General features: G+C 60.9%; 4 protein-coding genes across 10 annotated transcripts; 1 reads left to right on the top strand and 3 right to left on the bottom strand.

Annotated features, from left to right (window-relative positions):
* Positions 1–438: 438 nt before the first annotated feature.
* On the bottom strand, positions 439–3,798 carry CD320 (CD320 molecule). 2 transcript variants are annotated; one of them, XM_015886582.2, is made up of 5 exons: positions 3,602–3,786; positions 3,139–3,315; positions 2,178–2,255; positions 1,787–1,935; positions 439–1,445 (listed from the first exon to the last, which is right to left on the bottom strand). In XM_015886582.2, the coding sequence occupies exons 1-4, from the start codon at positions 3,672–3,674 to the stop codon at positions 1,790–1,792; spliced, it is 474 nt and encodes a 157-aa protein (XP_015742068.1). In that variant the 5' UTR covers positions 3,675–3,786; the 3' UTR covers positions 439–1,445; positions 1,787–1,789. The 2 variants fall into 2 exon arrangements, with proteins under 2 accessions (XP_015742068.1, XP_015742069.1); XM_015886583.2 differs by lacking the exon at positions 1,787–1,935 and having other exon boundaries at positions 3,602–3,798.
* A 317-nt stretch (positions 3,799–4,115) lies between these two features.
* On the bottom strand, positions 4,116–5,023 carry NDUFA7 (NADH:ubiquinone oxidoreductase subunit A7). Of its 3 annotated transcripts, none has more exons than XM_032440968.1 (4): positions 4,862–5,023; positions 4,742–4,791; positions 4,461–4,610; positions 4,116–4,396 (listed from the first exon to the last, which is right to left on the bottom strand). In XM_032440968.1, the coding sequence occupies exons 1-4, from the start codon at positions 4,910–4,912 to the stop codon at positions 4,216–4,218; spliced, it is 432 nt and encodes a 143-aa protein (XP_032296859.1). In that variant the 5' UTR covers positions 4,913–5,023; the 3' UTR covers positions 4,116–4,215. The 3 variants fall into 3 exon arrangements, with proteins under 3 accessions (XP_032296859.1, XP_015742071.1, XP_015742072.1); XM_015886585.2 differs by having other exon boundaries at positions 4,116–4,368; positions 4,862–4,993; XM_015886586.2 differs by lacking the exon at positions 4,461–4,610 and having other exon boundaries at positions 4,116–4,368; positions 4,742–5,023.
* A 30-nt stretch (positions 5,024–5,053) lies between these two features.
* On the top strand, positions 5,054–5,655 carry RPS28 (ribosomal protein S28). Its single transcript, XM_015886584.2, has 3 exons — positions 5,054–5,165; positions 5,241–5,288; positions 5,378–5,655. Exons 1-3 carry the CDS (start codon positions 5,127–5,129, stop codon positions 5,498–5,500), a joined length of 210 nt encoding a protein of 69 aa, XP_015742070.1. The 5' UTR covers positions 5,054–5,126; the 3' UTR covers positions 5,501–5,655.
* Positions 5,656–6,813: 1,158 nt separating this feature from the next.
* KANK3 (KN motif and ankyrin repeat domains 3) lies at positions 6,814–16,920 on the bottom strand. Of its 4 annotated transcripts, none has more exons than XM_015886579.2 (11): positions 16,808–16,920; positions 12,588–12,662; positions 10,507–12,330; positions 10,340–10,439; positions 10,002–10,232; positions 9,533–9,620; positions 9,103–9,322; positions 8,865–9,007; positions 8,478–8,678; positions 8,284–8,382; positions 6,814–8,023 (listed from the first exon to the last, which is right to left on the bottom strand). In XM_015886579.2, exons 2-11 carry the CDS (start codon positions 12,622–12,624, stop codon positions 7,967–7,969), a joined length of 3,000 nt encoding a protein of 999 aa, XP_015742065.1. In that variant the 5' UTR covers positions 12,625–12,662; positions 16,808–16,920; the 3' UTR covers positions 6,814–7,966. The 4 variants fall into 4 exon arrangements, with proteins under 4 accessions (XP_015742065.1, XP_015742066.1, XP_015742064.1 ...); XM_015886580.2 differs by lacking the exon at positions 16,808–16,920 and adding an exon at positions 16,504–16,528; XM_015886578.2 differs by lacking the exon at positions 16,808–16,920 and adding an exon at positions 15,530–15,629.
* Between the last annotated feature and the right edge of the window lie 6,396 nt (positions 16,921–23,316).

The raw sequence follows: 23,316 nt of genomic DNA, 5'->3' as shown, positions 1-23,316 counted from the left end.
GCTGACCTCTGCCATATGGCCCCGACACCACCAGCTCAGCAGCAGCCCTCACAGTCCTGCTGAGGCACCTGAAACACCCCCTGCCCCGCCAGGCACCCCACACCTTCCATCTGCTCTAAGGAAGAACAATGAGCACTTTTTCCCTCCACCTTATCCTCAGACTGAGCTCCATTTGTCACCTTCCAGCTGCACACCTCACCCCCAATGCTCCATTCACTGCTGTGCACTGCAGTCACAGAATCAGAATGGCCTGAGTTGAAAAAGCCCACAACGACCACAATGACCATCCCAGGCTGCCCAGAGCCACATCCAGCCTGGCCTTCAATGCCTGCAGGGATGGGGCATCCACAGCCTCCCTGGGCAACCTGCCCCCCCTGCTGTCCCCATCTGCCCACAGAGACAAAAGTAATGCAAAAACCAGGCAAATTCACAAAGTCATTCCAGCTTCACATTCTTTATTCTTCCTTATCATTTCCCAGCAGCTACCCCTACTTGTCCCTATGGGAACAGAGGCAAGGTCATGCACACAACCTCTTAGTACAACAAATACTGATGTGCTGCAACATGCCCAGCTGATCCCATGGGTTACAGCTGCACATTTCACACTACACACGAGCAGAATGCTCTGCTCTGAGGCTGTTGTACAGTGTCTGCCCTGGCAAGGAGCACACAGAGCAGAGCTCAGCACTGGATTAGAGGCACAGGTCGGTGATCTCCTGCCCTGCTTTCAGCTGGGACAGGTTGGGTGATTGCAATGTCCGGTACGATGCTGTGCTTTGGATTTGGGGAATGAAGAAAGGTGCTATTGTTAAATATATATATATATATTACAATTACTTTTCCTTTCCCCTGCTGGGAAGGAGGTGCTGAGCTGCTGTTGGGTCACACAACACAGCTCCAACACTGTCAGTTCCACAAAACACACAGGACAGAGCCATGCAGAAACAACTGCAAAGCAAAGCTCCCAATGCAGAGCTCCCAGCATCTGACCCAAGGAATTCATTATTTCAAGCTGAAAGCAAGAGACACCAAACATTCAAAGCCTCCAGCAAAAGGAGGCTCAGGGAGTGCACATCTGATGTGGGCTCGGTGAGCTCTGCTGAGGGGGTGGTAGAACAGGACCTGGCACTGCACCTCCATGGAGGATCAAACCTTTAGGTTAAAGGCCGCGGTGATGAGAAGCAGCTTTAATAATAGTAATAGTCCTTGTAGGCAAAAAGAGTGAGGGAATTTCCACCACCTTTAGGAGGGGTGATTTCACAGCCCTGGGGAAGGGTCCTGCCCTATTTTGGGTGCCACCATCCAGACCCATTATTTCCAATGGGAGCATTTGAGTGTAACAGCAAACCAGATTTGAGAGCTCATGTCCAAATTGAGTCAGGTTCCGTGGTGAGCAGCAGGCAGAGCAGTTCAGTCCCATCTCACCACCTCACAGCAAAAGATCCCTGTTACAGGACACAAAAACACGTGGTTGTTGGCAGCACTTCAGCCATGAAATTCAGTTCCACTTCAGTTTGTCAGAAGTTTGGGAAATGAACCCACAGCAGGAAATGTGTCTGAGTGCTCAGAGCCCTCGGCAGCAAAGGAAGGACAGCAGAGCACTGAAAGAAGGCAGCACCTTCTCACAGCAGGTCATACACTGATCCCTGAGGTCAAACACGAGCTCTCGTGGCTGGCAGTGAGGAATGAAGGGGAAGTTCTGCTGCTTCAGGGCAAACCAAAGCCACAGGTGTGTGGCTGAGCAGCAGCAGGGGGGGCTCCTTCACGTGGGGGGCAAAGCACTTACCTCTCAGGAGAACAAGTCTGCCTGGCTCTTGTCAGGCACCAGCAGCTCCTTGGATGCGCTTTCAAGACTGAAGATGTCAGACCTGCTTTTTGCTTTGGACTTCCCCCATGCAGCGATACCACCCACAGCTACCAGGCAGCACAGGAGCACTAAAGAGAAGAGCGCATAAGCAAAGAACCACTCACTGCACCTGGCCTGGATATCTGCACCAGGCTCTGCTGCTCGAAAGCATCAGTGAGAGATCAGCAGCCTGAAGAATAAAGGACAATTAGCATGGAAGTGTTAGTGCCAGCCGGAATGGAGCAGGATGCCCGAGGGGAGGATCTGTGAGGTTCTGGCATTTCCCCAGACTAATTAAGGTGAATCACAGTGTGCTCTGAGTCTCACATACCTGCAGTGATCAGCATCCACATGCGGCCGTGATTCCTGGCTGGCAGAGCACGTCCAGGAGCAGGGACAGTGGGAGCCTCTGCCATGGAAAAAGCCACAAGTGCATCAGGCTGCCGGGCTGTGCACACTGTGCAACAGCACAAACACACACAGCTCCACAGCTCACTCGGGAGCGCTGGCAGGTCGCTATCAGCTGAAGCAAAGCCTTATCTGCTCCTGCTACCATTAGCCTACACCTGCAGCTGGGAAACTTTCCTGACCTCTCATAGACTGGAGGACTGTCAAGGTGGGAGGGGACAAACCGAGCAAGGAGGAAAGCTTGATTAAAAGCAGAACCCGAAGGAAGGTGGCTGCACCTATTCTGCCCATAGGGTCAAGGAACACAGAGCCCAAGGACAAGTTGTTCACTCTGAGTGGGGAGGTGCTGGCACAGCTGCCCAGAGAGGCTGGGGATGCCCCGTCCAGCCCTGGAGTTGTTCAGGGCCAGGTTGGATGGGCAGCCTGGGCTGGTATGAAATGTGGAGGTTGGTGGCCCTGCCTGCAGCCGGGGGTTGGAGCTTCGTGATCCCTGGGGTCCCTTCCAACCCAACCCCATTGTGACTGTTGTCCTGTGATCCGTGCACAGCAGGGAGGGCAGCAGACACTCCAAGGCTCTTCCTGAGGAAGCCCCGCGGCGCCTGGATGCTGCACGGGGGGAGGGGGGCTGCTCAGCGCTTCCTCTGCTGGACGGGCACAGCCCGGGGCGAGAAGCGGCGGGTCGGGCTGCTTCAAAGGGGCCCAAAAGCGCCCGCAGGGAACGATCGGTCAGCGAGCAATAAATAACTCGTGTCCGTGTAACGACACCGCTCCGCCCACCCCGAGCTTCACGGCACCGCAGGCACCGACCGGAGCCGCTCGGCCGGGTGCACGCGAGCAGCCCGTGGCTCCCGGCTCATCCCCCGGTACCGCGGACCGGGCCGTACCTGTGCCGTTGTCCGGGGGCACCGCGGGGGTCGCGCTGGTCCCGCAGCCCCACTCGTCCTGCCCGTCATCGCAGTCGGGGTGTCCGTCGCACAGCCAGTCCTGCGGGTAACACTCCCCGTGGGCACCGGGCGGCTCCGAGCAGCGGAACTGACCGGGGGGGCAACGGGACAGAGAACCTGAGGGACGGGAACGGGTGAGCGGAGCGGAACGGGGGGAACCGACACAAGGGAAGCCCGCTATAGGGAACTCCCCCCATAGGGAACCCCCCCCATAAGGAACCCACCATAGGGAACCCGCTATAACGGACCCGCTATTGGGGAGCCCCGCCGCCCGTTCCCGGGGTGCGTGAGCCGCCGGCCAATAAGAGCGAGAGCCGCAGACTGCTGCAGCCAATGAGAGCGAAGGGCGTGCGGAGGAACGCGATGGGGCAGAGGACGCGGAGCCGCTGCCGCCCGCACTCACCGTTACCGGACCCGTTACCGGTCACGTTACCGGGCAGCAGCAGCAGCAGCAGCGCGGGCAGCAGCCGCGCCATGTCGGTACCGCGCACAGCGCCGCGACTACACAGCGGGCAGCACGTGGGCAGGGCGCGTGCGCAGCGCTCCGCCCCTCGGCCAATGGGAGGGATCGGAACAGCGCGCCACCTCCAGGAAGCCACGCCCCCTCCGAGAGGCCACGCCCCCTCCGCGGGAAATCGCGGCCCAAAGGAGCGTGACCTTGGAACGAACCGGAACCGGAGCGAACGGCGGCCCAACCGCAGCAGGCTCTGCCGGGATCAGTGCCGGGGTCACGGCCGGGCCGCATCCCGTCCAATACATCCCTGCAATAGGGGCTGTGCTCTGGGTCTCCCCTGCAGGACTTTATACCACAAACAGCTCATAGACGTGCCCAGCTGAAACTCATACTCTGGCCTAATAAAATAACGTCACTGAGCAATAACTGCAGTAATTCCAGCACGACACACAGAACGGGAGAATCAACAGGTTTAAGTACGTTTATTAGTGGTGTGTGCAAATCTATCCCATGGAGCATCTCCACAATGGAGCCCACTGCAGCGCTACCACACGGTGCTGCGTTCAATGACCCCGGCTGTTCAATGACCCCGGCTGTGCGTGCAGCCCCGCTGTGTCCATCACAGATACGGCTGGTCCTTGGACAGCTCCCACTTCCTCGCAGCCGGTCCCGGTGTCACCGGCTTCTTGTCGGCTGCTGCCACCGCGGAGCCGGAGCTGGGGGTGAAGATGCGAATGGAAGGGGCTGCGTTACGGACAGGCACAATGAGCTCAGCTCCTTTAACCCTTTACCCGCAGCTCCCACCCACCTGCCGCCCTGCGCCACCGCCGTCAGCGTCTTCAGCCCCGAGGCGACCACCAGGGGCGGCCCGGCCTCTCTGCGCCCGTCCCGGCTGCAGTACGAGTTACCGGCCAGTTTGTGGCTGGGACCCACCGGGAGCCGGGGGGGGGGCTGAGACCTGCAGAGAGAGAGAGAGAGACAGAGCTGCTGCCGGGGGGACTCAGCGCCAACGGGTTAAACGGGGTTAAAGGCGTTTAACGGCGGTTAACGGGGGTTAAAGGCATTTAACGGCTCGTCCCGCAGCGGTACCTCTTGGAGATCTCCGTGTAGCGCAGCGCCAGCTTGGCCTGCAGGTCCCGCTGTAAGGCAAGGCGACACAATCTCAAGGGCTGGCCGCCTCAGCACCGGGACGGGCGGGCCCGGCCTTACCCCCGCCAGGAAGTTGCGCAGCCGCTGGATGAGCCGGGTGGCCGTCGCCATCTTGGCTGCTGTGAAGGGCGGAGGGGCGGGACGGCGTATGGTGGATCTCGCGAGACTTGGGGGCACAGTGGGATGGGGTGTTGGGTTTCGCGAGATTTGGGTGTGCGGACGGCGAGGTTTGCTAAGTGTCGCGAGACTCAGTAAACCTCGCGAGATTTCTCGCTATATAAGGCTGCACCGGAAGGCCTTCCTCCTTCCTGCCGTCAGAGCCGCCATGGACACGAGCCGCGTGCAGCCCATCAAGTTGGCCAGGGTGGGGGCTCGGGGCCGGGCTGGGGGTGTCGGGTGGGGGCTGTCCGGGTTCTGACGTGCCGCTCTGTGCCCGCAGGTCACCAAGGTGCTGGGCCGGACCGGCTCCCAGGGGCAGTGCACGCAGGTGAGCGGGCCGTAGTGCCGGGCCGGGGGCTGCCGGGCCGCGCTGCTGTTACAGTGCGCTGACGTTACAGTGCGCTGCTATTACCGCAGGTCCGTGTGGAGTTCATGGACGACACGAGCCGCTCCATCATCCGCAACGTGAAGGGGCCGGTGCGGGAGGGCGACGTGCTCACCCTGCTCGAGTCGGAGCGCGAGGCCCGACGGCTGCGATGAGCAACGCGACGGAACCGGCTGCACCGCCCCGATAACGAGAGGATGGGGGCGATGGGGGCAGGTAGAGCGGCCTGGGACAGCGCGGATGGACGGACAGCAGCGGGAATGGAGAGCAGCGAGGAGCTGCAGCCGCACAATAAAGGATTTTTCCAGTATCTTTTGAGTGTGTTGGCTCTCAGTAATTCTATCGGTGCTGCTATAAATACAGCTCCTTGCTGGCTGTCCTGGCAGTCACCCACACAGAACAACTGCTCATCTCTCTTCTTGGAGGTGTCCATAAATCAACGTCAGTTCCTTCAGCTTTCGCTCCTGCCACAACATCAGCCTGAGTAGTTTATTTTAGGCTGCTCAATAAAGGTAGAGGTAGGGCAAAGTGTTAAGAATTGGTCTGGAAGCTGTCAGAGTTCAGGTGTTTTTAAGCACTTTGCCCTTGTGACAGATCGGTGTTGTCTGCCAGCTGAGAGTGATGGTTGTGATGTGTTTTAACTGAGGTCTGTAGTGGATAACTGTGGTCTCCCATCACATATTGTTCTGTCTATGGGAACCTTTATCTTCCTTCAGTGTCCTGAACACCATTAAGGCTTATCAGTGACTGGGAATAAAGTTTGAGCTTCCAAAAGCTGAGGAGCACACTTGTAGAATTGAATGTTCAAATCACTGGGCTTTGGATTGTCAGGTATGTGCATGAGCTGTTGCTTTATCTGATTCTTGATTCCTCTTTGTTGTCCCTTTAATTTCAGACCATAGAATGAGCCTTGCCTTCCTTTGGTTCTAGTGACACAGCAGAGCTCTCAATGCAAGGAGCCTGCTGTGGAGTTCTCTTATCTGGCCGCTTTTCATTCCCAGCATAGCACTGGTAGCGACTAAAGAATGTGGTGTGCTGAGGACAGGCCGCAGAGCAGGGCTGCCAGCTGAGCAGTGACACAAGGCATCGGCTGTGAGTGGCCAGGTGGACGGGCATGTGTAGTGAGTGGGGCGGCCTGGAGCAGCTGTGGCCGTACCCAGTTGTGTCTGTGGTCACTGTGCCCTCATGGACCCCAAAGCCTCGTTCTGCTCTGTAACATTACAGCTGAACAGGCTCAACCCCAGGGAGCAAAGGGCTGCATCTGGTCTCAGTTACACTTGGTCCTGTGGTGTGAGACAGGCCAGAATTCACCTCACAGCACCTGAATCCAGAATCCAGGCTTCATGTTTTGTGCTCTGAAATGATTCATTGGGAAATAAAAAGCATCACGGGTGGGTTGAGGCAGTTCATAATCCTGCAGGGCTGAGGGCTGGGGCAGCACCCAGACAAAGAGGCAGGAGAGTGCTGATGGTGGCTGTAATATTTCAAAATAAGGTTCAGTTTTATTTGTCTTAAAAATAAACATCAGTATAAAAATGTCAGTAAACAGACGTGAAACAAAAGCGGTGAGTATGGAGTACATACAGAGCGGTACTGGGGGTGGCTGGAAGCGTCGTGTAGTAACTTCAGTGCAAAGCTGGAACGGGGTGAGCGCAGTGACTTGCTGCCCAGAGCAGCTCCTGGCAGCTGCAGCTGGTGAGATGGCTCAGACCTCGTGAGCGTCAGTGGAGGAAGAGGAGCCAAGGGGCAGCAGTGGGGGCTGCAGCATCGCTTACCTTGGTGATTCAGGGCCTGCTTCACATGCAAAAGCCTTGTTCTGTTTGCTGCCGGTCCTCATCCTTACCTCGTCTGCTCCCACCCTGCCTGGTGCACGCACACTTGCACAGACACACGTTCCTACATACACGTCCATCTCTGCAGGCCCTGGGCTGTCTCTGAGCTCTTCTTGCTCTATTTCTGGAGCCAGCAGCCACGCTCCTCCCCTCGGGGAGGCCGAGCTGTGGGCAGTGACAGCCCCCGATGGTCGGTGGCCGTGGGACTTTTAAAATGGGAAATGCTTGTGGAGTGACTTTCATCCCTGTGGCTCCTGGCGCAGGCTGGGCAGTCAGTCCCTAAATGCAGCTGTGGTTCTCATCTCCCTTCTGTCCGCTCGGCTGCAGCCCTGAGCACTCAGAAGTTTTGGCTCCCATTAAGAGAATCAAAACATTGAGTGATTTGATGTTCAACTTTTATATATATATATATGTATATATATATATTGTTTAGTATATATATATAAATTTTTCTTCGGTGTGCGTGTGTTAGAGAAGAGCCAGGGTTCCGTTGGGAAAGGAAATGCCAGGGAAGATGAGCGCATATTTCAGTCTGGAAATGCTGCTGTGGCCGTGAGTCAGCTGCTCCACGTCCCCCCTCCTGCTGCTGCCGCTCGCCCTCCCACAGCCCCGCGGTGCCCCCCACCATGGGACGCTTCCTGTGCAGGGTCTGCCTGCTGTCAATGAGGTGGGAAACATCTGCAGCCTCAGGGGGCGACTCAGCACGTGAAGGAGCAGCAGGAGAAGGGACACAAGTGAGAGCCTGGCTCTGGTGATGCCCAGTTGGCACAGCTGGATCCAAAGGTCGTTCTAATTTGGCTTCTTTGGGCTGGCCGTGCTCTTGGTGCCCGCTGCTGATGTCCCCTGCTGCAGAGAGGGAGCAGAGTCACCGAATGTCACCAGAGAGCCCTCATATGGCTCCTGGTTGAGGCTGTTCCCTGCCACCAAAGATGCACTGAGCATCTGCCACCCGTGGGACGCTGTTATTGCCTCCACAGCACCTTCCTTGTGTCCTGTCAGCTGCTCTCGTTGTGTCACAGCCCTGTTCCCCTCCCTGTGCCACCAGGCAGCCCTGCCAGCAGTGCGGTGCCACCTCTGTGTCCCTTACAAGGGGCTGCAGCACTCACCTGTGGCTGCGCCTTTGTCCCATTGAGGTGGGCGTACAGCAGCACTGCAATGTTGCTGTGTCCTGCCTCCAACGCGATGGTGACGGCGTTGTTACCATCCTAAGGAGGACAGGAGAAAAGTTGGGAGGGGTTTGGGTTTGGGTTTGGGCCTGGGGGTGGGTGGGTGTGCTCAGGCCCCGGCAGCGATGCCTTACACTGTCCACAATGGAGACGTCGCAGGTGGGCTGAGCCAGCAGCAGCTTGACGGTCTCGACGCGGCCGTGCTCGCAGGCACACATGAGAGCAGTTGAGCCTTCCTCATCCTGCAGGTTCACATCAGCCCCGCAGCCCAGCAGGGCTTCCACCATCTCCTGCCGCCCGTGGCTGACGGCCAACATCAGCGCTGTCTGACCGGCCTGTGACACAAGGGATGCTGCCAGGATGGTTCAATTCCAGCTGGGCTGCCCGCTTGTCCCACTGCTGCCCCCAGGAGCTCCTGATGTGATGCCCTCCCCACTCACCAACCCCTTATGGTGGGCTCACCGTGGAGCCAGGAGCTGCTCGAGGGGGTCAGGACGTGGGGGCCCCCACCCTGCACCAACCTGGCTGGCCTTGGCATTGACGTTGCCCATGCTGAAGAGCCTCCTGACCACATTCATGTCATCCTCCTGCTCCACAGCTGCCAGGGCCGCCAGCATGAGGGCTGTGTAACCAGCTTTGTTCTGGTGGTCCACATTGCAGACCCCTGTGGGAAGGGAGGAGGAGGGGTTTGAGGCTGCTGCTCCCGGTGCATCCTGGCAGTGGGATGTTTATGGGCGGTGCAGACCTGGGAGCACCAACCTGTGTCCAGCAGCAGCTTCACAATGTGGAAGTTGGAGTGGGAGACGCTGTAGTGCAGGGCTGTGTTGCCATTCCCATCGGCCAGGTTGACCACGTGAGTCAGGAGGGCTGGGGAGAGCTCGGCAAAGGCCAGGAGGTGGTTGGCAACCGTGTCAGGGACGGACGACTTCTGGCTGGACAGACGGAACCACTCCTGCAGGACCAGGCTGCTGCTGGCGAGCTGTGGGCAGCGATGGGGCTGAGCCTCTGCATGGCACAGAGGAAGGACCCCCCAGCCCAGCCCCGTGCAGGGACAGCCCCGAGTCTATGTGGGATTTTGGGATACTTGGGCTGTGCTTTGGGAAGAAAAGTGCTGGTGTGAGCGTTGCTGGCCCATCCTTGGGGAGGGCTGGTCTGTTGGTACCCACCCCAGCTGCAGCACCCAACTTACCGCCTCCTTGCTCTTGGTGGCTGTGGGGTGGCCCAGGTGGGTCTTGACAATGAGGCAGGCCTCCCGCATCCTGGGGCTCAGCTCGAACCTGGGGGAACAAGGGTGGTTATGGCACCAAGGGCACAGAGCCCCTGCCTCCCCCCCACACCCCTCCAGCCCTGAGGTTTCACTCCTCCCCCCGATTCCTTGTATCCTCCCCAGGGAAGGTCCCCATTGCTGTAGTTCTGTGTCCCCGGGGGGTCCAGCCTGCCAAACAGCCTTATACAGACATGCTCACACACCGATCAGCCCATTTTTAGGCCCTTTGTTAAAAAATGCCTTTTTTTCCCCCTCACTCCTGCAGGAAAGGCAGAGCTGCAGCCCCGCTCTCAGGGTTTCCTCAGCAGATCGGTGCTTTTCCTGCCTGCTGCCTTCAGCAGGAGATGAGTGTTTTTCCCATCAGCAGCAGTGCAGTACAGGCAGCACTTACTTCTCCTTCACCTCGGGGGGCTCTGGGGGGGCCGTGCTGGTCCCCTCCCCCTCCTGCTGCCCGCTCAGCTCGTTCTGTCCATCCCCACCCACAGCTTCTTCCTCTTCTTCCTCCTCCGATGTGTCGTTGGTGCCCCCCAGCTCCTCACTGTCAGAGCTGTCAGCTGAAGCCTTCTCGGAGGAGCTGTCTCCTTCCTCCTCCTCCTCCTCCTCACTGGATGTGCTCTCGTACCTGCATAGAGACAGGGGTTCAGTGACTGCACCCACCCGGTCCCCCCCATTGCCCCATGCCTGGGGGAGGGTGCAGCCCCCGGCACTGAGAGGACCCCAGGCACGTACTCCCCGTTCAGCACGCCCACAAACTGCAGGCTCTTCTTGCTGCCCTCAGCCTCGCTCCGAGGAGGTCCGTCCCGCTTCTTCATGATGGATTTCAGGGCTCCTGCAGCACAGAGATGGGATCAGGGCCGGGTGAGTCGGGGAGCACCCCAAGCCCCCACCCAACTCACTGGCTGCAGGGCTGGGGGCTGCTCTGCCATCCTGTGCCGGCACCTGGCTGACATCTTCCACCTCTGCTGAGAGGGCTGTGGGATGCGTGGCAGCCCCCATTGCTTCCAGCCCTGCTGCACGCTGTGCTGTGGGGGCACTGGGGCTGCCCAGGGGGGGCTGCTGGCATCCGGCATCGCACACACGGGGCTCCACCTGCTCACACAGTGGGACGGCGGGGCCTGGATCTGTGGGGTCTGTGCTGGTGCGATGTGGGTCGGCAGTGCCTGTATCAACAGGACCTGCTCTGGGGGGCCCCGTGTCATCAGGGCTGGAGTCAGCAGGGCCCGTGTAGAGGGGGGCTGTGCTGATGGGGTCCATGTCGGCGGGGCCCACATCAGCCTGGCTGCCTTTGTCTTCACGGCCCACAGCCGCATCAGGCCCCACAGCCACGTCCTGCCCGTGGGGCCGGCAGCTGACCCCAATGCAGGCGGTCTGCGGGGCACAGCCCACGGCCACGTCCGCCATCTCCACGCTGTCTCCAGCTGCCCGGCTCTGTGTGGCCACCGCCGCCTCCACCAGCACCTCGGCCACCTGCGGCCGGGCCGTCACCTCCTTGTCCACGCAGCTGCGGGGCTGCCGGGCACACACCTCCATGCGCAGCTCCTCCAGCTCGCGCGTGGCCTCCTGCAGGTGCCCCTCCATCAGGGCGATCACGTCCTTCTGGTGCCCCACCGTCTGCTGCAGCAGCTCCAGCTCCCTCTCTGCCTCCGGGGCCAGACCCAGCGAGGACTCCAGCACCCACACGGCCACATCCCGGCGCTCCTTCCCATCCAGCACATCGCTGCCGTCCCGCTGAGATCGGTAGTAGAAGACAGCATCGCTCATGGAGCGCTCCTCGCCCACCGCCACGGAGCGGCACTGCCTCTCTGCAGCCCTGGGCCTGCCTGCCATGGCTTTGCCCCGCTCTGGCACAGCCAGCTTCTCCGTCAGCTTCCTCAGCTCCGCTATCTTGCTCGCTCGTCCCTTCGCTGGCTCCACTTCACCCTCCAGCTCTGTTTGATGCTCCTCACTCCCATCAGGATGATCCGACAACACCTTGCTGGGCTCCACCGACAGCTTCTCCATCAGCTTCGCCTTCTCCCGCTGCAGCTCACAGATCTGCATCTCCAGCAGCGGGATGGTTTTCACCTGCTCCTCCAGCTCCCGCAGTTGCCGCAGGGCCGCGGCCATCTGCTCCCTCACGTGCTGCAGTGGGGCCGTCCCGAGCCCTGCAGCCGGAGTGCTGCGCCCTGAGCTGCCGGGGCTCATCCGCACGGAGCCCGGCTGACCCTCAGACCCCGCCGGCCCCCATGGGTGCACCTGGCTCGGGGCGCCCGGCTGCGAGCGGCTCTGCTCCTGCTCCAGCCTCTTGCTGGTCTCCAACAGGGTCTTCTCCACCTGCGGGTTTCGTGCCAGGCACTTGCGGGCAGGAGGTGGGAGCAGCCGCACCGCGGGCGGTGGGGACGTGGGGAGCGAGGTTTGTTTGCCAGGGGCCTCTGGGACCACCCGGCCATACGGGGACAGCAGCATCGCGCTCCTTCCATCCTCACTGATTGTGGAGGCCAGGGACTCAGTGGAGGTCCAGCCACTGGGGTGGCTGCTGGGGCTGCGCAGTGATCCGGGCTGCGGCCGCGTCCCTTTGGCCCTGCGTGGCAATGGCACCTTCCGGAGCGTTTGGCCGCTTTCGATGTCATCAACATATTTCAGGAAATCCAGGTCCAGGAGGAACCCGTAGGGGGTTTCCACTGAGTATGAGCTCTTCTCGCCGTCATCCTGGTCCCTGTACAGGAATGGGCCCCCGAGATCTGCAAGGCAAGCAGAGATGCTCAGGCAGTGATGGAGGCACGAGGGCATTTCTGCTGCGCTGTATGGAGATGCTGCTGGTGGAGATGTGGTGGTCGGCCCCTCCGTGGCACCCGTGGCACCATTGGGTGCTGCTGGGCTCTGCTCCGCTTTGAACTCAGCGCCGGGATGAGGAAACCCATTGGGATGGCTCAGGTCAACCCTGCACCTGGTGGTGCCCCCCACCCCCAATCCCCACATGCAGCTCCGGTCCCTTTACCTGGCAGGTTCTGGTTCAGGTGTGCGGGCTGAGCCATCTTCTCCCTGCGGTGCTGCTGAGCAGGGGACCATCAACCTGAAACAACAGCGGGGCCCCATGCTGCAGAACGCTGCGATCCAGGCCAACCCCCCCCAGCCCCACAGCGCTCCCCCAGCTGGGGTACCCCAGTCCCAAAGCCGGGCCGTATCCCTGCAGCCATGCCCCGAATCTGGTTGGGTCCCACCCGGTGCCTGAGGGCTGGAGCTGCTCCCAGGGATTGTTTGTACATTTAAGGAATGCTTTGCAGCCTGGGCTGACTGTGCTGCCAGCTCCGAGGGTGCAAAAAGCCATGAGTCAGAGTGGGGAGAAGGAGCAGGGCACGGAGCCCTCAGCAGCACAAAATCCGCTCAGGATCACACAAGCAGCTGCTTCACAAAGCCATGAGACCACCAGCAGCTCCCAGCGCCCACCATTGCTTTGCACCACATCTCCCACCCCACCGGGGGCCGCTCGGTGCCCCCAGGAGGAACCTGGCTGCGTTCCCTGATGAAAGCACAGGAGGAGTGGAGGGGGGGGGGGGGGGGGGGGGGGGGGGGGGGAAGGAAGAGGAAGGAGGAGGAGGGTGGGGGGGAGATGAAATGGGAGCCTGGCTTTCCCAGGAGCCAGGCACGCGCAGGCTGGGCAGGAGCCAGCGGGATGCCCGCCCGCCCACGAGCCTGGCACCCAGCATCAGGAGCATCGAGAATCAGAGCTTCCCTTCCCTGCAGGAAAAAGGCTCACAAAGGGGCTGTGCTGTTCTGTGAACCCAACGGGAGGCGAAGGAAGGGAAATGGCAGCGTGGGCTGCGCTCCAGGGGTGAGCTCACAGCGCAGGGAGCTGCCACTGCTCAGCCCCAACCTGCTGCAGCATCACAGGGCAGAGGGAACGGAGCTGCCGGGTGGGAAACAGCCGCACCACTGCGATCCCTGTGCTGGGAAGGGCCCCTTCCCCTTCCCTGACCCATGGCAGGCAGCTCTCATCCCTCGGTGGTGTCCCCGGGGCTGCCTGCATCCATCCCCACAGCTCTGGGGCCGCACTCTGTGCCCCATAACCCCATTGAAGCCACGCAGAGGGGAGCCCCAAGCCCCCAAACCGCAGCGCGTCCCCTCCTCGCTGAGCCGGTCGGTTTCCTCCCTGCAGGTCGTTAAGCAGCGCCAAGGCCAGGATAAACTTCCCCCAGCACCGCTGTGAATCGAGAGGGAGGAAGGAGAGCAACAGGAACGGCCGCACGGCCCCGGCGCTCCCTTCCGCCCCGCGACCGGGAATTGTCCTGCCTGGGGCCGAGCCAGGAACAGCCCTGGCCCCGCTCCAGCCCCGCTCCGGCCCCATAAGAGCCGGGCGATACGATGCTCCCTGCACGGCTCGGGAAATGCTGCCCTTCCCCAGCGCTGCCGGACACGTGTGTGCACCCACCTGCCCACAGGACAGCAGAGCATCAGAGCAGCTCTGGGCACGGGCAGCGGAGGCAGGCGGGGGTGGCACAGCGTAATGAGAGGGTTAATTCTCCGCCGTCACCTGCTGGGTTCGGCCGCACAAAGCCGGCCTTGTCCCCGCGTCCCGCAGCCGCCAGCGCGTGGCACCGCTTCAAAGAGCGGCAGGAGAACCGCGGTGCCTTTGTAGCTGCAGGTGGGGTCAGGGCATGGAGAGCAGGGATGGGCAAAGCCGGCCGTGAGCCCCCCGGGCACCCCCTGCTCCCCGGGCACCGCTCCCACGGCAGGACCCCCCCGTGCCAACCCCACTGATGCTGAAGCATCGCTTCTGGCATTGCCATCTCCCCAGGCAGGGGCAGCGTGGTGCCAGGCCCGGCCTGGCTGTGCCATCCGTGGGGCTGCAGCGGGGCGATGGTTGTGGCCGGACACACTGACAGCACTCGGCAACCTTCCTCCGAGCCAAACACTGAGGTCATGAGGAATGTGAGAGGAACAGAGTCCAGAGCAGCCCTGGCCACTGCAGCTGATTTATCTCTGCAGGCACGTTTCCCTCGAAGCTGCGCGCAGCGATAAGCCCCAAAGCCCAAAGTTAAAGGGAAAGCACTGAGCACAGACAGCTTCCTCCGCAGCGGGAGGGCCGGAGCTGCCAGCACCCCGCTGTGATTCGGGATCCTCGCATGGAGCCATTGTGGTGACACGTCTGCACGTCCCCTGCGATGCCACCAGCAGTGCAGCAGGATGGGTACGGCTGGGGCTGGATGGGTACGGCTGGGGCTGGATGCTCATCACCCCTCCCCCTGCCCCAAAGAAAGGGCACAACCAACTCTGCCCACACCCCGTGCCATCGCGCTGTCCCCACTATGACTCCACTGCACACCATGTGCCTACAGCAGCTCAGGGCTCCCATTGCAACCCCAGGACCCCATCACCATCGGGTTCCCCAAAGAACCCCCAGCTCTCCATGGAGCTCCACAGCTCCCCCAGTCCTCCAGGTTCCCATCACCATGAGGTTCCCCACAGCACCCCCAGTGTCCCAGGGAACTCCACGGCACCCCTCAGCTCTCCCTGTCCCCAGCATCGTGGGGTGCCCCACAACACACCCAGGTCCCATCACCATGAGATGCCCTGCAGCACCTCTCTTCTTTGGGTCCCCATCGCCATGGAGCGCCCCGCAGCACCTCCAGATTCCCATTACCGTGGGGTGTCCCGCAGCACCCCACATCTGTGGGTCCCCACCGCCCCGGGGAGCAGCTCGGCACCCCCAGCCTCAGACCCCCCAGGATTCCCCTTTCTCACTCCGAGCCGCGGGGCCCGGCCCGGCCCGACGGAACGCAGCCCCCTCTCCGGCCCCGCTCCGCGTCCCGCCCGACCGCGATGCCCGGGGCCGCCCCACCCCTCCGCGGTCCCGGCAGCTCCGACGCGGTCCCTCCGAGCGGCGGCCCCGTCCCCAGCCCTCACCGAGCCCCCTCCGCCCGCCGCTCCCGCCGCCCTCACCTCGGGTCCGGGCCGGGCGGGCGCGGGGCTGCAGCCCTACGCGGGGCCGCTCGGGGCCCGGCGGCTGTAGGTCGGAGCCCGGCGGGGCGGGCCGGCAGCGGGGCCGGGGCGGGCCCAGGGGGGGCGGGAGTCCTTTCCCTTTCCCTCCCAGCTCGATCCATCCCGAACCCTCGGGTGTTTTTCCGGCGCTCTTCCGTAACGCGGCTCGCGGGAAGAGCGAACTGCTGGGAAGGGCTGCAGCCAAAGATGGAGGATTTCGGAGCCGGGAGCTGCGGCTGAGCCGTGCTGGGCTCTGCGGACCGTCGGGGCGAGCAGTTCTGCCAGCCGACGGGCTTTGGGCTCACAGGAAACACCGAACCGCTTTTTTAAGCCAGAAGAGCGTCCCGTAGGGCTCCTTTCCCTGCGCACCCAGCTCCTCTGCTCCCTGCCGGTCCTGCCTGTGCCGATACTCGCGGCCGTGCCGCAGTTTCCCCATCACGACACAGCAATCCAAATCCGCTCCCAAATCCGCGGTGTCCCCCCCCCGAGCGCTGCTGCTGGTGCCGGCCCGGGGCAGGACCGCGTGCAGTGCCACCCCTCCATCTTTGTGTCCCGGTGCCGTGTGTCACCCCGTGTGCCCTCCCGTCCCCGCTGCTCTGCCAGCCCTCACGCAGGTGCCGGCTTTGATCTCGCCGGCTGCAGGTGCCACCCGTCGGGTTCCGGCTCTTATCTCCGGCCATGGTTCCGGGCGGCTCCTTTTGTGGCCGCTCTTCCAGCCCGGCCCTATCGGGGGAACTCCTCGCGGTTCTGCCGTGCCGGGCTTTGCTTTGGCCGCACTCCAGCGGTACCGGGGGGAGGATCGGCCCCTTGCTGCCGTTACACGGCCATAAACGCGCCCCAAAGGTGGGGGTGCTGCAGGCAGCGCTTCCCGGGACCTCCGGCCTCCGAGGGACCATCCCTGCCCCTGTCCCCCGCCCTGCAGTGATCGGCCAGACCTGGGCGGGGTGACGGGGTGGGAGCCGAAGGATGGATCCCAGCCGGGTCCTCGGGGTGAGGCAGCCTGCAAACATCTCAAACATCCCTCCGTCCTTCCATCGCGAACTTTCGCGGCCGCTTCCACCCCCGCCTGCCCCCCCACCCCCGTCCCCCCCCCACCTACGCCCCCGGGCTCCAGCAGCCGCCCCTCGTTTGACATTTCCAGCAGCGCCCTCCCGGCCGCTCCCTGCCCTCTGCGGGGCCGCACAGCCCCTCATTGACGGCGGCAGAAAAGCCGCATCTGTTCCCGGCGCACAATCGGACCATTGACGGCAGCGACGCCGCGGGGCCGCCGATACTTTCCGCTCCGCTTCCCGTCCGGGGGCCGTTCCGCACCCGCCTTATGGGACCGCATCCCTCCCCACGCTTGGAGCTGGTCGGTTCCGGGCCGCCCATCCCGGCCCAGCGGCCCCCGGGGGCGGCTCCGAGCGGAGCTCCGGGCACGGCCGGGAGGGGGCGGCGGAGGACCGAGGAGAGCGGAGACCGCGGGGGGAGCAGGGGGAGGTGCGGGTGGGGGCTGTTTGTGTGGCGGGGGGGTGTATGGGTGGGTGCTGCAGAGGGGTGAGCCCTGGAAGTTCAGCACCCAAAGCCCTTCTGCCTCTCCAGCAGATGGGGGGCACTTCATACAGCTAAGGCTCATTTCAGGGGCTGCTGCCGTGCCAGTTTGCCCCCCCACCGTCCCCCCTTGATGTGCCTGGAGCTCTGCAGGGGATGTCTGGGGACAGGGATGCGTGACAGCCATTTAGGAAAGCAGCGGTGGAGCAGGCTGAGCTCTGCCCGGCCATCAATCATTAAGCATCGTTAATTTTTAATGTGCAAAAATGGCTCTTGGTGAGCAGAGCTGCACGGAGTGAGGCTGATGATTAATTCAGGTGGTGACGCACCGATGTGAGCAGGGACGGCTGCTGGGGACCGGGATGGGGCACACGAGTGGCTCTCAGTGGTGCAGTTAAGCAGAGAATGACCCACATGGAGCGGTAGATGGAGAGGAAAGCATTGAGGGAGGCCATTCTGCTCCAGCAAACGGCCGGGCTGCGCTGCCTCGGAGGTGGATGGAGAAGATGCTGCTGAAATTTGGGTTTTTGGGGCTCCGGGTGGATTTGCAAGTCCCAAAATTCCATGTGAGACTCGGAGGAAGGAGCGATAATGGAAGGGCTCCACTTTTGGGAGGGAGAGCTTAAATAATTAAGCGGCGTGGTGAGGTGGAAATGAATGTACAGAAGGTTTGGGGCTCCCTGGAAGGGAGCAGAGATGAAAGGAACGGCTTTGCTACAATATTCATAAAGCTGCAAAGGCAGCAGCACGAGAGCCTGCAAGGAAGGTGGTGGTGGAAGCATCAGGGCAGCGGCACTGGGGCCAGCACTGGGAATGGGGCTGGGAGGCACCTAAAAGAATCTGTCCATAGGCAGAATGGGATGGAGCCCATCCCAGCTGCTGCCTTTTCCTCCCCATGGGCACAGGGGGGTTTGCCTGGTTTCAGCTGCCCACGGGCATTTTGTGCTGCGTTAATGTGAGCTCTGGCACAGTGAGATTAATGCTGAGGGGTTCAGACTGGAGGGACCTGGGCTGGCAAGGAGAGGGAGTGCCCCTGCTGCAGCCTCAGCACCCCCAGATGTGCCCAGGGCTGCTGAGTGCTGCAGATGCCCCACACGCTGCAGGGTGGCTCATAACCCAGCGGTTTGCTGAGCTCCATCACCATGGAGATGGTGACTAATGAGGAGGGGCTGTTAATGAGGTTCCTGGGCACTTTCTCCCAGTGTTACACACCATAACCAGCAACAGGCCTGGGGCTGCCCCAGGTTTTCCCCACAATCCCAACCCTTGAGGATGTGAGTCCACTGTGTCCCCAGGGGGTGAGGACAGAAAAGGAATGTGGCAATGAAGAGCAGCGCCCAGAGCCCCAAAATGTTCCAGAAAACAGCCTAAAAGCAAAGAAATCGATGTGGTGGTGGATGGTGGAAGCCCCATTGCGCTGTGCCCAGCCCCAAATGCTTTGTGCCTGGAGCTCCTGGAGTTGGGATGCTTTCAGCATCACCCCAACATCCATCACTATGGGGAGGGCAGAGCTGTGTGTGACACTGAGGGGGTGTCACAGCCATCAGAGTGGGGCTGCCCGGGGGTCTGTGGTGAGGGGAGCTGGGGATGGGGCTGCCAAAGCTGCTTAAGGGATTGGGATTCTTAATCCCCCTTAGAAATTGATGTCCAAATCCCTAAAGTGGCGGCAAATCCCACCCCAGAAGTTGATTTTTCTTCAAACCAGAAAGGAACACGGCCTGTAGGAGAGCAGCACCACCGGCTGCAGACACTGCATCTCTGTGTCAGGAGCTTCTGTCCCAGGCGTTAAACCTGGGGGCACAGCACTGCCCCACGCTGAGCCATCCATCCCTGCAGGAATCGCTTCCCTCTGCAGAGCCGGAGCAGCCGCCCTTTGGGAATCCATGCGTGCTGCATCGCTTTGGTAGCGATCCCCATCTGACTTAACAAAGGGCCGAGCTGATTTTGCACATGGCTTCCTTTCACACCTTGAAGGAGAGGCGGCTCCTTTCCGGATGAGCAGCACGTGTGGAAATGGATTGTTTGCCAAACGAGTGGCAGCACGCAGCGCCGAAACCGCGCCGGGTAATGCAGCCGTGGGCAAAGGGCAGCACAAGTTGATCAAAAAGTGGTTTATTTCACCCCCCCCAGGTGTGAAAATGAGCAGCTCTCTGCATTTACACACACAGGAGCTGCAAACGCTGCCTTATGCTGCCTTGTGCTGCTGGCAGAGGTCACAGGGAAGGAAAATCTCAGGGCACAGACACTGTGGGTGCCCGGCACATCCCTGGCTGCTGAGCTTCCCAAACATCCCCGCCACGGGGCAGCCAGGAGCTGTCGGTTTGAATGGCGCTTTAGTTCAGGTTAATGAAGGGGTTGAGGCAAGAACAAACAAGCAGACAGCCTGGAAGGGAGCGAGGGCAGAGCTGAACCCGAGCTGACAGCTTCTCTTCCTTTTTTTTCCTGTACAATAATGCTCCTGAGGGATGCGCTCATGAAATATAAATGTGAGACGCCAGGGATGAGCACAAGGCCTCTACCATGTTCTGCCACAACTGTTGTTAATAATGTATGGCTTCCATACTGCAGGCTGTGGGCTGGGAGCATGGAGTGCACCAGGGGCTGGGAGGGCTGCCCCAGCACTGCACACACACACACACCAGGTCCTCTGCCACCAAACAGGAGCCAGCCATGGCTCAGTGCCGCCAGGAGCTGGGCAGTGTCCCCAGTGAGTCAGGGCTGGGTTGGCTATGAGTGATGTGCTGGTCATGGGTACACAATGAGTGGTGATGGGATTGGGATGGGTGGTGGGGAGCTGAGGTTGGCAGCAATGGGTTGATGATGGGTTTGTGATTGGTGATGGGCCGGCCATTGGTGGCAGTGAGTGGTGATGGGTTGGGGATGGTGATGGCTGCTGAGCTGGGACCAGACCTGTGGCTTCTGACCAGGCTGTGTGAGCACAATCCCTGAGTAACAGCGCGTCGGCACCACGGGCCTGGCCGGCACATGATGCTTTCTGTTCAAAACAATGATGTTGCAAGGCATGGCTTTAAAGTCCTGTTGGGAAATAGTCCTGTGGGCGGCGGGGAAAGGAATAGCCTTCATCCAGCCATGCTTGTAAGTAAAGAAGTCCCTCTCCCGGCTCCTGCTCTGGTTTCGACTCAGTGTGAAAACAAACCTGTTGTTTTTTTAGTTCATTTCCAAACTTAGCCATCCCCAAGGCCCCGAGGGCAGATAAAGGCAGGTTTATTCCTTCCCCCTGTTTACGGCTCTGCTGGAACATGCTGCTCCTGTGAACATGACACCAAGGGAGCGAGGGGAAGGCTCGGTTTCACTCTCACCCACATCTGCCCATCGCAGCTCAGTGTTCCAATGCAGGACCCCTTCCTGGTGCTGGTCCCTGTGCCACCAGTGTGGGGATGTCACCAACTGGGACACATCCCTTGCACTTCCTTGGCCACATGGGCAGTGTTTGGTCCCATCCCAGCTCCAGCAGAGCCATGGGTTTGGGCTCTCACCGGCCCAGTGCAGGCAGCACATTGCTCCTGGGCTGTTGCAATGACACGAGGCTGAGAGCTGTGTTTGCTTTGCTGGAACAACATATCACTGCTGACCGAGCTCTGGTTGCATCATCCCAATGGGGACAGGAGGGTGGTGCCCGGCCCCCACCCATGGGGACAGGGGACAGGAGAGGGGATGGAGGCTGCTGGCCTCAGGTTGATTTGGGGTTGTGTTGGTCCAAGCAGGGATGGAATGGAGGCTCTAGTGGCTCTTTGTGAAGGTAGCCAGACTCACACATGAAATACTGGTGGGGGGAGGGATGCTGGAGAGCTCTGGGGCTTCCATCAGCACCACTGGGGCTCTCCATTAGCACCAATGGGGCTCTCCATCCATACCAATGGGGTTCCTCACCCCTACCAATGGGGTGCTGCAGTGTGGGAGGACTTCATGGCCCCTGAACTCAGCCCTGAGGTTGGGGAGCAGGGGGTCAGGGACACCCCGAGAAGTGCTGAGCCCTGAGGGAGGGCATGAGGACAGAGAAGGAAATCAGAGATATGGGCAGGAAATAACAAACGTGAGTCAGCCCAGAAACACGCAGGCAAGGGCAGTTTGGGGAAACTAATCTGTGAGGAGATAACAGGGGAAATCAGAGAACAGCTCATCGTGTGACGCTCCAGTGCCCACCGTGGTCCTTGTGCACCACAGCCCAGGGCAGCGTGGGCTGCAGCACACCAGCACCCAGCCTTGGGGCTGCAGGACACGGACGATTCCGTAGCCCCCCAGATCCTGCCCTGGGCACTGATCCCCTCACAGACAGGGTGAGCCAGCTTTTAGTCTGGTGGAGATTAAGCTCTCCGGGGCCTAATGGCAATTCTTTTGGCAAGCGTTCAGCGAGCCTTAATCCATCTGATCTCTGCTCTGAAAGGATGAATTCGGCTCCTCTCGGAGTGCGCCATGGGGAGCCCCGGCAAGGCAAAAGCTGCTGTGGGCTCCCTGGGGATGCCCTACATACGGCAATGGGGTGATGGGGCACCTTTCAGCCTGGTGCTGCATCACTGGGAGTCCTGGCTGGAGTGAGGAGAGCAACGGTTTCAGGGCTCCACACCAGCTCCAGCTCCTGCCCACTTCTTTGGCTCACTTTGATCCTCAGCGATGTCCCCAGTCCCCATCTCAGGACACCTGAGCGCATCCCCCTGCAGTGCCACATCCCACTGCTGCTCCCACACCAGGCACAGATTCCTCCACCCAGCCCAACTGCAAACCTGTCCTGACAGCACTAATAATAACTGCACTAATTGCGCAGCTCTCCCAGCTCAGCCTGATCCGTTCAGTCAGTTTGGGGCTCGCTGTCACAGTAACATCAATGAGGGCTGGCATTCTCCTCCCCACCACTGTCTGACACCCGGAGCAGTGTCTGGGTCCTGGGGCAGCCCAGTGCCACATCCAAGGGCACTGAGCATCAACCCAGGGCAGGTGCCTGCTGAGCACATTGAGCCCTCCCCAGAAGCTCCCAGGCTGTGTCCTGGCTGGGCTGCCCACCCAAAGCCACCCATGATGTGGAAGCTGCAGGAACTGCCCAGCACACCCAGCTGCAGCCGTGCACTCCGGTTGTTCACCCCGGCTCTCCCCACCTCAGCTCCGACCACTGGGTGCCCTCGGTCCGTTCACGCCCTGCAGAAGCCCCGGACACGTTGCATCACCGGCTGCTCACGGCTGCATGCCATCCCCACAGCAACGAGCAGCTAAAAATGGGTAGAAAGTTTGATCTGAGCCCACGCCAAGATTAATTTTTAATTGCTTCTAATTTCAGTCCAGCCTGGCAGGAAGGTCGGGCAGCAGCTTTGGGACGGGTTACCTGCGGGCAGTGCTCTGTCTGTGCACCTGTGGGATCTGAGATCGGACCGGCAGAGTTTGGGATCAGCCCTGCAGCGCTGCGGGGTCACCCATGCAGTGCAGCTGCGGTCATACAGTGCTGGGTCCCCGAGCTGCCCCTCCATGGGACGCTTTGCTTCAGCACATTCAAACAAGGAGCGTGGCATTAGGATTTGTGTTCAGTGCCAAACACCTTCTGGCATTCCTGGGTCCGTTCCCAGTGCCAGTCCCCCTCCCTTCACACCCCACAGCCCTGCATTCAAGCAGAGGAGCACTGTTGGCTCTGGGGAAGCCCTATTGCCATGTGCCACTCTGCCTGCATTCCTCCCAGCAGGGATCCACAGCCCGCATTCCCTGCGTGGTTCCTGGCTGCCGTTGGGGTGATCAGGAGCTGCAGGCCTGGCACCTTCCACAGAATCCCCCGAATGCGCCGCGCTCGTGCTGACAGAGCAAACATGTCTTCAAATAGCAAAGGTCGGCTCTTCCCTTTTGACAGCTATTTTTGGCCCTTTTGCTAAAGTCCAAGGGTAAAGGATGGTGAGCCAGGAGCGAGGCTCCGTCCCTCCCATGGGTTAGGGGCGCCTTCAGCACTGATGGCCCCCAGAATCACCCCAGTTTGCTCCGGGCTCTGAAGCTGCACTCATGCAGGGGCTGCTGCCCGTGCACAAACAGCTTTGCACTGAGGCTCAGCACCACCTGCAGAGCAGCGTGTTGGTGCTGCTGTGGTCATCCAACAGCCCACGGGGTCTGGACCCACTGCTGGGACCAGCTCAGAGCTGTGGTGCTGGCCCTGCTTGGAGCTGGGAGATGCTGGCACCAGCGCAGGGATCTGTGCATCTCCAACACCTCACACAGCCTGTGCTGCT

Source organism: Coturnix japonica, chromosome 28, assembly GCF_001577835.2.
Source record: "Coturnix japonica isolate 7356 chromosome 28, Coturnix japonica 2.1, whole genome shotgun sequence".
NCBI lineage: Eukaryota > Metazoa > Chordata > Aves > Galliformes > Phasianidae > Coturnix > Coturnix japonica.
The sequence above is the reverse complement of the archived record's forward strand: the minus strand, read 5'-3'. Positions and strand labels throughout refer to the sequence as shown.